Source organism: Neophocaena asiaeorientalis, unplaced genomic scaffold (assembly GCF_003031525.2).
Source record: "Neophocaena asiaeorientalis asiaeorientalis breed wild unplaced genomic scaffold, Neophocaena_asiaeorientalis_V1.1 scaffold671, whole genome shotgun sequence".
Classification (NCBI taxonomy): Eukaryota; Metazoa; Chordata; class Mammalia; order Artiodactyla; family Phocoenidae; genus Neophocaena; species Neophocaena asiaeorientalis.
The window spans coordinates 2,338,643-2,351,566 of record NW_020175533.1 but is presented as its reverse complement, the minus strand read 5'-3'; the positions used below and the strand labels follow the sequence as shown (position 1 = coordinate 2,351,566).

The window sequence follows — 12,924 nt, the reverse complement described above, 5'->3', positions numbered from 1 at the left end:
TCACACACACTCACACACACATACACACACACACACTATATATATATATATATATATATGAAAAAATATATTTAGTCAGAATGACCAAATATTTTTCCCATATATACAGTATTTGGCTTGTGCTTGGTATCTGAAGCGGAAGGCAGTCTTGTGGCACTGAGCCCTTTACCTGTGGAATCTGATTCCATCTCTGGGTAGATGTCAGAATTGAGTTGAATCCTCAGACACCCTGCTGGCATCTGAGAATTGCTTGTAGGCACAGGGAAGCCTCCATACACATTGGAACTGGGTCCAGAAACCTTCTTTAATGACTGTAGTTAACACTACTATATGATAGATATGAAAGTTGTTAAGAGAGTTCTTGTCACAAGGAAAAAATTTTCTTTTTTTACTTTCTCTTTTTATTGTTTCTGTGTGAGATGATGGATGCTAACTAAACTTACTGTGGTATTCGTTTCACAATATATGTAAGTCAAACCACTATGCTGTATACCTCAAACTTATACAGTGATGTATGTCAACTCTTATCTCCATAAAGCTGGAAAAAAGCTAATAAACTACCAGAAAAAAAAAAAGCTATTTCTCATGTGACATCAATATTAGGAACATGTATTTCATAAAAATGAACAACTCACATGCCATTTTAGACATCATAGACTGCTGGGGAGAAGCCTGAGATCCTTCTCTTTTTTTCATGATGGCATGAAACACATCCAGTACTTGAGGCAGAAAGATAACAACTTTAACTTTTTTCATAGACTGGACCAATCCTTTCTGAATAAAGTCTTCAATGGCATCAATTATGGCTGCTGCAACCTTCTCTGGGTCTTGGTTGGCACTTCCTAGAAAGGCAAATAATAAAAATGATTGGGAAAAAAAAAAGATCCAACTGGATTTGAAAAAGAAGACCCAACTGGAGAAGGCTGAGGAATAAATTAGGGATTCTGATTCTCAGAATAAATTCCCACTCCTCAACTCTTTCATCACCATGGACTTTTCTAAAATGCATCAGCAGACACCCTTGAAGTCCTAGATGTAACGGGGAGTTTTTGTTCCAGGATGTCAGGAACAGCCCAACAATGAACAAAGGGCCCAGAAACATAACTTGGTGTCTGATATCTTATTTGCTCTATTCAGCTGATCCCAGCTCACTATGTTCCTCTGTGTTACAGAGCACAGTTAACCTTTCTTGGCTCATTGGTGTCCTCAAAAGATCCACAAAAAGCAAAAGATGCTAATGTATGTTGAAATATCATGCTCTTTAAAGAGAACAGGTCTTCCCTGGTGGTACAGTTGGTTAAGAATCCGCCACAGGTTCGAGCCCTGGTCCAGGAAGATCCCACATGCTGTGAAGCAACTAAGCCCATGTGCCACAACTACTGAGCCTGTGCTCTAGAGCTCGCGTGCCACAACTACTGAAGCCCGTGCCCTAGAGCCCGTGCTCCGTAACAAGAGAAGCCATCGCAATGAGAAGCCTACGCACCGCAACAAAGAGTAGCCCCCACTTACCGCAACTAGAGAAAGCCCATACACGGCAACGACGACCCAACGCAGGCAAAAAGTAAATAAATAAGAGCTAATTATAAATAAATTAATCAATTTAAAAAATAAAGAGAACAGCATTATTTTTTGTTCAGTCATTTCTTGACTATTACGTATATATCCTTATTCTCTCAGATGTCTCTGGGGACCTGATTTAAACTGAGCTCATTTCATAAGACACCTAGAGCCATAAGCTATTTGTTATAATCTATAATTCTTTGCATACAAGTTATCCATGAGCCTCCAAAAGTTCTTCGTCCCACGGTCACTGTGATTTTAGCTGACCTGCAGGGTTCAAGGTTGCCACCTGAGCAAGGTCTTTTCCTATTTTAAGCATGCTCCACATCTTGTTTCTCAAGCCTACTGGCTAGGTAAGATCATGAAAAGTTCCTTGAAAAGGCTCACGAAAAGCCATGGAAGCAGTTCCATATGAATAGCAGCTGTCACATTGCAGGGTGGGGAGTGGGCAATGTGAAAGTCCTCTGGCCAACTTGGTGTGATAGACGAAGGGCCTACTTGGGTTGTCCCTGTTGACAGTGCCCGCTATTACTGCAGAAAGGAGAGCAGACCTCTTTGGCTTGGCTATGGAGACAACTGTAGGAATGCAGACAATCCCCATATAAAACTAACCTAGAAGGTTTGTGCAGGTTTTTTTTTTTTATTAGATGATCAGGGAAAGAGGGAGATTCTCCATTGCAATGCTGTAGTTATTCCATGCTATCTGGAAGAATTTAAATGGGAATGTTCAGATATATTCATTCACTCTCAATCATCTAAGCACTTGGGACACAGAGGATGTGATATGTGGGGATGAACAGGTGTTCAACAGGTGAAGTATGGACACCTGAGGGAAAGGCTACACCAGACAGAACTGTGTAAGAAGTGTGATATGTTGAATCTGGCGTGTTCAGGGGAACAGGTTTGTTTTTGAGAAAGATAAATGGGGGAGGTAGGGGGGTAGGTGGAGGAGGCACTGGAGCAGGGAGCCAGGTCTAAACAGGAGAATTTAAATAAAGGTTTAGGCAAAAGACAAGAGCTGAACAAAGAGACGAGGCCAGAATGAAGGGCTGGCTGTAGGGATTGAGGAGATATTTAGAAAGTAAAGTCAGCAGGACCAAGTGGCCAACTGGCTTTATACTTGCCCCTTTGTTCCCCGTCTTTTGCCACCCACAACCTTCACGTGTATTTCATAAGCCCTGTTGCACTGCAGTTGTTTGTTGACATGCCTGTGTCTCACAGAAGGCCAGGTGCCCCTTGTGGATACCAGGTGCCCCTTTTCTTAGTCATCTTTCTATCCCCGCTGCCTCAACTCAGTGCCCGGCACATAGCAGACACTCAGTAAATATTTAATCAAACTAATTAATAAACTAATGCACATAGGAGTGATGAAGAAGGTAGAGTCAAGGATTCTAGATAGAAAGTGATGTTTTTAACATGCTCAGGGATATAAGAGGAAGGGCAGGTGTGGGGGAGAAGACAATGAACTGGAGTTTGGAGTTTGCTTTGAGCTTGAGGTACTTGCAGGTACCAGTGAGCACCCATTCTCTCCCCTCAAGCCTGTGAGGAACAGTGAGAGGGCTTCCTTTACTGCCAGCAACTGTCTCAATCACAGTCTCAATTCAACTCATAATCACCACTAAGGGAGAAAGCTCCCCATCTGTTAGTCTAAGGGCCTGCTCAGGTGGTGACAGAGACAGGTAAAGAAGATGAGGAAGGAGAATTTGCTAACCTTGATTTATTTGTGCAGACCAGCAATGCAACCAGGTCAGTGGAAAAAACAACAGGTTTGCAGTAACCCAGAAATAATTATACAAAATTAAAACTGCCTCATTTCCTTATTTCTTCTTTGACTCCACCCAGGGACTCCCTTGGGAAGGTCTGTGCCACCCTTAGGCTGCCTGCTTTCTTGGCACAAATAAAGTTAAGATGGAAACACAAGACAAGAACTCAGAGGAAAAAGCAGATGGAGATAGAGACTGGGGAATCATTAGTGGGTGTCCATAGAAAATGATAGATGATAGATAGATAGAGGATACATAGATGATAGACAGATAATACATTGGCTAATCTGCTAGGATTGAATGATACTACAAGGGGAATGAAAGCATAAAGGCAATATAAATTATACTTTCAGAAACAGAGAGCTAAGGAGACATAACATTCTATGTGAGAACATTAAGAGGAATGAAAAATAAGAGAAATCAAAGTATGGGAAAGAGAATTAGAAGAAGGCCCAGAAAGTGACAAAGATGGTTAGGTTTATTAAGGCTAAACTTTTGGAGGGCCTAGAATGCCAGTGTGAGACACTCAAACTTAGATTCCTGAGCAGTGGAATGATTAATCCAGTGCTGAGCCTTCTCCTTCTGGGACCAGTCAGCTCCATTCCACTTCAAGCCAGAGAGTATTTGCCTCCCCTGAGCAGCTCTCTTAAAGGAGACCAAGCAGGAATCCCTGATTAATGCACATGACTCAGATTGCTGGGGAAAGAGCTCAAAGTGCATCACCTTACAAATGATAAGCCCAAAGCACCATCCTTGTAAATGAAGACTCATACAATCATTATGTAGTTTAAGGAAAATAAGAAACTTCAAAGAGGGAGGCAAGCTGAAAGGAGTAAGGTGGAGAGTTTCTGACCCATTAGAACCCACTGGATTCTGGCAACTGAGAGGTCGCAATGCCCCACGGCCAGCCCACTGTCAAGGAGGTAAGAGAAGATGGACAGCCATACTGTCTGAGAGTCGGCCATGGGGAGGCGGAAGTCCACGCACTGATGTTTCCATGGAGAGGGGATGGAGGGGAAGTCAAAGACTAAATAATGGGGGATGTGTAGAGGATGCAAAAGACAAAGGAGCTGATGAAAGCAATGAGAGATGGACTTTCTTTCCTTTCCCCTCCCTTCCTCTCCCTTCCCTTCCATATTAGAAAGCAAATGTCTACTATCCCAATACTCTCTTCAGTTTTCTTCAGTTTTCTCTTTTTTACTTAAACTATCCACAGACTTTGCTCCTTCCCTCGGAGGCTGCCCTCGCTTGAGGAAGCTGCCCTGATGTAGACTCAGCAATAAGTACATTAGCCATCAGCACCAATTCCAAGGGAAACTGGTCACCTTGGGATTTAGCCTTGACAGCCAGAGGCTACAAACCTGTCCCGATGGCTGGGAGGCAAACGGATGAGTAATTCTGCTTTTCACACTCTTGCAAAACACAGGAAACCGATCTCTTGACATCATTTCCACCAATGACGTGAATAATATTCTTGCACTTCAATAATCCACCTTTGGTAATTATATAGTCTCTGTGGCCCCCTTGAGCTGGGAAACACAAGACAAAAAGATGCAAAATTAGATGCTGAACCCACTCTTTTTAATACATCTTTATTGGACTATAATTGCTTCACAATGCTGTGTTAGTTTCTGTTGTACAACAAAGTGAATCAGCCACATACATACATATATCACCATATCCCCTCCCTCTTGAACCTCCCTCACACACTCCCTATCCGATCCTTCTAGGTGGTCACAAAGTACCGAGCTGATCTCCCTGTGCTATGCTGCTGCTTCCCACTAGCTATCTATTTTACATTTGGTAGTGTATATATGTCCATGCCACTCTCTCACTTGGTCCCAGCTTCCCCTTCCCCCCTCCCTGTGTCCTCAAGACCATTCTCTATGTCTGCGTCTTTATTCCTGCTCTGCCACTCGGTTCATCAGTACCTTTTTTTTTCTTTTTAGATTCCATATATATGCATTAGCACATGGTATTTGTTTTTCTCTCTCTGACTTACTTCACTCTGTATGACAGACTCTAGGTCCATCCACCTCCCTACAAATAACTCAACTACGTTTCTTTTTATGGCTGAGTAATATTCCATTGTATGTATGTGCCACATCTTCTTTATCCATTTGTCTGTCGATGGGCATTTAGGTTGCTTCCATGACCTGGCTATTGTAAATAGTGCTGCAATGAACATTGGGGTGCATGTGTCTTTTTTAATTACGTTTTCCTCAGGGTCTATGCCCAGTAGTGGGATTGCTGGGTCGTATATAGTTCTATTTTTAGTTTTTTAAGGAACCTCCATACTGTTCTCCATAGTGGCTGTGTCAATTTACATTCCCACCAACAGTGCAAGAGGGTTCCCTTTTCTCCACACCCTCTCCAGCATTTATTGTTTGTAGATTTGGGGATGATGGCCATTCTGACTGGTGTGAGGTGATACCTCATTGTAGCTTTGATTTGCATTTCTCTAATAATTAGTGATGTTGAGCATCTTTTCATGTGCCTCTTGGCCATCTGCATGTCTTCTTTGGTGAAATGTCGATTTAGTCTTTGAACCCACTCTTTGATTGTTTAAAAAACAAAATGTCTGAATTGGCAGATAAAGCATTTTATGTGAATAAGAAACTCCTGAAATACTACCTTTGATGAATCTTTCTCGCTTCTCTTTTTAACTGGGAGATGACTTTTCACTTCTAATTCTCTACAGCTGGAATTCTTTAGTAAAAGGTATGATTTTAAGATCAATATGTTGTCTCCCCAATCCCAGGACTTTCCTCATCCTCCGTAGCTTCCCATATTCAGTCTTCGCTTAAAACTTAGAAACAAAAAGATAGCATTGTGCCCTACCTTGATGAGAACATTCAATTTCCACACTTTTCCCGGCATGTTCTAAAATTGCTTTGGAGACCCCTGCGTGAGAAAAGCAAGATGTTCACACACATGAATTAAAAAAATTACAGGACACCTGGGTCAGAATGAGTGCCTCATTATCTAAATGCTTTCCCCATCATCAAAGGAACCCTATCACTTGGGTATTTCTGATAACAAAGGAGAAAAACTCCTAAAAGAGCTGTTCCCGATTATGAGAAACAATGTCAAAATAATTTTTAAATGATGAATTAATAGCAATAAGCCAAAGTTGTAGAAACCAGTCTGGCTATAGGAACTCTCCTTCACAGGCTCTACTGTGACTATTACACTAGTCAAAATTCCGTAAGTCAAGTACCTGCTTTGAGGTTAAATGCCTTTGATGTTGAATTTACAATCACATCTGCCTCTTCTTTGGTGATATCTCCAGAGGCTACCTGGAAAATGATGGGCCCAATCTTCATTTCATGCACTCCTGAATCAGGGTTAGAAATAGTCCCATATAAACCTGACAAGAAAAAAAAATAGACTCAGTAACAAGTCGACAACAGCAAGAATGACGTAGGTCTCATGGTTCTCACCTGTGCCCCTCTCATCTCTCCCTCTCTGTCTCTCTCTCTCTGTGATCTCTGGCATTTAACCTGGCCCTGGCCTTGAGCCCCTGATGGTCTGTTTCTGGAAAAGGATTATAAAATATAATACATATCAAACATGGCCTTCTGCTGCTGGCTGAGGTGAATTAGCCCACTTGAGCCTTTCTTTCCCACTGACTACAAGTAAAAACATGGGACAAATACAAAAAGCCACTCTGAGAACTGAGACATGCACAACAGCAGGCAGACTGGGGAAAGGAGTCAAAACTTGAAGGAGGGCTTCCCTGGTGGCGCAGTGGTTGAGACTCCGCCTGCCGATGCAGGGGACACGGGTTCGTGCCCCGGTCTGGGAAGATCCCACATGCCGGGGAGTGGCTGCGCCCGTGAGCCATGGCCGCTGAGCCTGCGCGTCCGGAGCCTGTGCTCCGCAACGGAAGAGGCCACAACAGTGAGAGGCCCGCGTATCGCAAAAAAAAAAAGGAAGGAGCAGCCTGTGCTGCTTCCCATTTTGTTTTGTTTTGAAATTTTTCCTCTTTTCTCTCCCAGCTTTGACCCAAGCATGGCCCTAGTTACAGAACTACACAATAACAGGCAGCAAAACTCTCAGAGAATCTCTGTCTTTGCGGCCAGAGGACTGGGAATATGGGTCCCTGTGAGCTGAAGAGTATGGCAGAGAAGCCTCATTATTTTCCATATTTTTCCTTTTTAAATCCAGGCCCTGTACCAAGGTGCCCTGGTTGCAGAACTCCACAGTGGCACCACAGGGAGCTAAAACTCTGAAAGACATTCTGTATTTCTGTCCAGAAGAATCAGGAAAAAGGGCCTTGTGGTCTGAAAGGTGTATATGTGGTGTACGGGAAATCCCTGTGTTTTTGTTTATTTGGTCCCCTCCCCCCAACCCTCACCCCCTCTGCTTTGCCCAAGGGCACCCCTGATCACGCAGAATAATGAGGCAACAGAACAGGCAGCTTCAACTCTGAGCGAACCTTGTGCTTCTGGCCAGAAGACCTGGAAAATGGGCTTTTGCAAGTCAGAGAATGTAAGGGGAACGCTGGAGTGGTGACCCCCTGTTCTGTGTATGACTGGAGTCAACCCTGAGCTCACCCCAGAGCTGTGCACGTGGGGCAGACCCAAGCTGCACAGCAAAGGCCTTGAGAATGGAATTGACCTTGGAACCACTGCCCACACAGAAAGTGAGGCAGAACTTGTAGAATGACATTAACTGATTGGCTACCTGCTCAAACAAACAAACAAACAAAACAAGCACCATTTTCCAGAGGATTTTAACAGGACCCAAGTCTTACAACACGATGTTTAAAATGCCCATTCTATAATCCAAAATTGCTTGTCATACAAAGAACCAGGAAAATGTGACCAATTCTCAAGGATAAAGACACTCAATATAGATGCTAATCCCAAGATGATTCAGATGTTGGAATGATCAGACAAAGACTTCAAAGCATCTACTATAACTACGCTCCCTGAGGTCAAAGTAAACACACTTGAATGCATGGAAATGATTTGGAATGAATGGAAAAATAGGGGTCTCTGCAGAGAAATATAAAATAAGAATCAAATGGACATTTTAGAACTTAAAAATACAATATTTGAAATCAAAAATTCACTGGATTAGCTCAATAGTATAGTAGACAGAGAAATTGGAGGTAGATTAATAAATATTATCCAATCTGAAGAACAAAGAGAAAAAAGACTGAAAAAAAAGAACAGACCCTCCGAGACATTATCAGAAGGCTTACCATTCATGTTATTGGAGCACCAGAAGGAGAAGCGAGAGAGACCAGTACAGAAAAACATATCTGAAGAGATGACTGAAAAATCCCCAGATCTGAAGACATACATATTCAGATTTAACAAGCTTCAGCAAACTCCAAATAGGATAAACTCAAATATAAGTAACTTTGACAGAGGAGAAGCATTTGGTTGGTATCATCTCTTTAAATGTGTCTATTTCTGAAAACACTTATCACATCATCCTTAGAAAATAGTAGCCTCATCACCACTTAAAGACCCATTGTACAGATTATATAATCTGGCCTGCCTACTCTTTCACCCCAGATCACATAAACATGGCCAGTGTCTTGCATGCTCAGGTGTATAGAGTATAATTTATTATCTTCTTTATCACAAATTGTTTTTTTCATAAAAATTATCCTACCATTTTTCACTTAACACTGAATACTTATTTAGCAACTAAAAATAATTTCTCTATTTAAAAGCTTTATTGAACCTTGTGTATCTTCAGCCTTGGGAACTTTGTCACTGATGAAATTTCCATTAGCCCTTCTGGCAAATTCATCTGAGAATGCCTAGAAATACAAAGACAGTTTTAATCATTACAATTCTCTGTAGATGAATGAATTTGATTCATCAGACCTTCTGATCCTACATGCACAAATATTTAGGAGAGAACAATTCTCAGAGTATCATTTATTTTCATTATAGATTTTTATGTTATGAAAAATTCATAAATTCTATTTCTGTAAATACAAACTATGAAAACTATCAAAGATGTGAACAAAAATATAACTACAATACTATTTGTAATTGAGAAAAAATTAAACAGTTTAAAAATCCAACAGGGAAATGGTTAAATAAATTTTAGTATGTCCATATGTTGGAGTATTTATCAGCCATTAAAAATTATGTTTTCAAAGAATAGTTAATGGAATAGGGAAATGCTTATTTCATACTATTAAATGAAAAAAGAATGATACTAAATTACATTATATAATACCACGTTTAAAAGTCCACATATATAAAAGAAGATAAGATGAAATACAACTAAAAGAATTTATGCATTTTTTATTGTTTAAAGTTTCTACAATGAACATGTATTACTTTCATAATCAGTAAAAGTAAATACTTTGTTGTTGTTAAAACTACAGTGTTAAGAGAAAGACAATCACAAGGACCCAAACACTTCAGTTTTTAACTTCTTATTTGTACCAGAAGAGAAACAGCTAGGGGAGTAGTGTTTTTGGAGCAAGAGGCTGGAATTCCATTTCTTTGCCTGGTTAGTGACACCCCAAAATCATCACTTTCTTCCTCCTTGTAAACAAGCAACAGGAAATTTTGTTGGAAAAAAAAACAAGTAACATCTTGGCTAAAAGGCTGATACAATAATGGGAGAAGGACCAGGAGAGACTACAGAGCCAGGGTTCTCCAGGCACCAGGCACGTGATCTACAGGTGTAAAGGTGGACAGGTGTAAAGCTGGACTGGTTTGACTCTGGAGAACTAGAGAGGAGCTGCCATTTGGCCACAGCGAACTGTTCAGGCAGAAATCCATGTCCAAGGTGCCAGAACTTTTGAATTTTTAGGTCCCAGTGGACATCTGGAGTTTTATGTGACAAGTTTGGTTCTTAAATGCCAGCAACTGATTCAAATTTTTTAAAAATAGCCCAAATAAAGCACATCTAAAGGCTATGTTCCGACCATAGGCTGCTGTGTGCAACCTCTGTTACAGTCTCCACCTATAAATATTTCAATAAGTTTTGCTGATTTTTGTGAAAATATGACCAAATCTTAACTGTCTTTAAAAGTCTTAAGAGAAAAATTGTCACAGCCGTGTATGGAGAATCAGTACTATTTCCAATGGCAATAAAGATGTCTGTATAGACTAATCCCTTTACAAAATACTTGCAGAATTTGAATTTTTAGGAAAGATAACAAAGGCTGACGATGCACAGAAAGAGTGAGATTCGAGGGTTCAGATCCATGTCACAGGACTCACTTCCCTACAATGAACTCAGCCATTCATTCAAAAACTCTCAGCACTTCATGTCTCTAGTTCATTTTATGTGTATACATCTTAGCTCCCAAAGTAATTATGATTTATAGGAGGGAGTGTACATGCAACATACCCATTCTGTAATCCACATCACTTTGTACAATGCAAGTCATAGGGAGGTTGTTCACAAAGCATTTATTGACTAGAAATGACTGTAGTTATGCAGGCCAACTAAATGGACCACATATTTTGCCCAGGTGGTTTAGCTGTCTGATTAGAATTTAGATTTGTTTGCTTCCAAAGTATTTAAAGGTAGTGTCTAGATCCAGAAAAAAAATTAAGTATGACCTAAAAATTCAGTTAGTCCAATGATCTATGGACATCTCTTGGGTTGCTAGCCTTAATCTGTTTAATTCTTGCATTATCATGGAACTTTTCAAACAATTAATATCATCTACTCTCCTGGACTCTAAGGACTTGCAGGGCAGGAATAATGGCCTCATATTAAATGCCTCTTGTTCCCCCATAATGCTGAGTCCAGAGGCTTACTCACAGCTGGTGTTCAGCAAACGTGAGCTGGTTGATGGACCCTCTGTGACCAAAGATGGTTCTGGTATTTCTGGTCTCAACTGTCTTACTCCTATGGGGATGTGCTGAGCCTTCAGTTGTATCTTATTCTGACATTCCCCTATTTGTAGGACCACAACTGTGCTTTTATATTATGTATTAAAATTTCTATGTTCATATGGAAGGAAATTCTATAGATTAGAAGAGGTTTAAGGGATATGTCAACTCCATTGCAATATTTGGGCCTTATTTGGATTCTGATTCAAACCAACAAGCTATAAAAACAAAATAAAATACTTATGAAACAGTTGGCAAAGTGAACACTGACGTGATAATTGATGAAATAAAGGAATGACTGCCAACTTCTTTTAGGTGTGAAATAGTATTGTACTTAGATTACTTTTGAAAAAGAATCCTAGTGTCTAAAACAAATACTGAATTGTTTATGGGTAAAAGGTATATATGGGATCTGCTTCAAAAACAGTATGGGAGGAAGGGAAATAAATGGAGATAGAGATGAAACATACTGGGCATAGGCTGATAACTATGAAGCTGAACGATGGGTACAAGGGATTTCATTATACTATTTGGTTTACTTTTGCATATGTTTCAAATTTTTCTTAATAAGAAGTCAAATTTTTTTCTATATCCAAAAAATGTGCTTGAAATTTGCCATGCTGCAACTAGTCCACACTACTCTTTTACTTTCCTGTATGAAAATACATGAAAGAAACAACCTATCAGATCAAGAAGATACTTGAACATGTTAGGGCTCAGTTGCCAAAATAACGAGTAATGAGAAAGACTGTACCTGAATATTTCCATGATCCCTTGGGTGCAACAGAAAGCAAACCTCTTGTAAAGTTGTGGGTTGATTCCTGCTGCTGAATTTGAACACTTCTGAGGTGATTAATTCAGCAAAAATGTTTTTAGGAAACCCCAGAATTCCTGTTCCTATTGCTGGAAATGCAATTGAGTTTAAGGACAAACTCTCAGTGATTTCCAAACATTCTCTGATTATGTTTTCCATGATCTGAAAAGCACAAAGCACATTCTTATACATTTGGCCTGGAAATCAGAGTTCAAACAAAAAGAACAAGAATTTAGCAACTCTGTGATCTCTCTCTATTCCTTTTTCCTTTCAACAAAAGGCAGGTTAAGGGCAGTCAGAAGGCGAAAGGAAAACAGAGGAGTAAACAAGGAAAAGTAAAGAAGAATGTGTGAGACCCTCCAAAAAGATTCAAACTCACTCAGCAATGAAGGAAAGAAGCAAAGCAGCTACTGTTCTGTTCCTTCAGTCTCTTCCACTCTTCATGCCCTCACTTTTCCTTCCTCACTGAAGAGTGCTATCTTCAATAATTCTTCCCCGAGTCCCAGCAATGGTTGAGAACTGTAATCAATTTCTATTACTAACTGGTCCTTGGGAGAAGTCAGCTACAGCTGAAAGAAATGGCTATGAGAACGTGCTGTTATTACAGAAAAGACACAGCCAGGGTTCAAGCTACATTCTACTGAAAGGAGAGTCCAAAGGGCTACTTAATTTCCTGGAGAATTTAAAACCAGGTCCCACCTTGCGTGAAGATGTGCTGTCATTTGTCCAGTCCGGAGCCACCACATGAAGCACACGGTGGCAGTGCAGATTGCAACCACTGGTTTGGATAACTGTGCCGACCTCAACAGCCACCCCTTGTCCAGCTGTCTTCAGCTCCTCCTGGAGCTTTTGTCCCGCTTTTTCCAAGAGGGCCTTGGAAAGGGGCCCTCTATTGAGCTCAAGATCCGACGAAATGGAGTTGACAACCACATCGGTCTTAAAGACAAAACCAACAATT

The 12,924-nt window shown here is 40.6% G+C and overlaps 1 protein-coding gene across 5 annotated transcripts in view; it reads right to left on the bottom strand.

The window, feature by feature from the left end:
- PARP14 (poly(ADP-ribose) polymerase family member 14) overlaps positions 1-12,924 on the bottom strand; it is a 64,266-nt gene that overhangs the window by 29,137 nt on the left and 22,205 nt on the right. For 4 of the 5 annotated variants that reach the window (XM_024769291.1, XM_024769289.1, XM_024769292.1 and 1 more), the window contains exons 7-13: positions 12,666-12,902; positions 11,907-12,128; positions 9,027-9,105; positions 6,544-6,693; positions 6,165-6,227; positions 4,685-4,852; positions 636-842 (exon numbers count right to left, since the gene is read on the bottom strand). In XM_024769291.1, coding sequence (XP_024625059.1) covers positions 636-842; positions 4,685-4,852; positions 6,165-6,227; positions 6,544-6,693; positions 9,027-9,105; positions 11,907-12,128; positions 12,666-12,902 — 1,126 coding nt within the window. The remainder of the gene's footprint in view (positions 1-635; positions 843-4,684; positions 4,853-6,164; positions 6,228-6,543; positions 6,694-9,026; positions 9,106-11,906; positions 12,129-12,665; positions 12,903-12,924) is intronic. The other variant, XM_024769293.1, reaches the window with a different exon arrangement.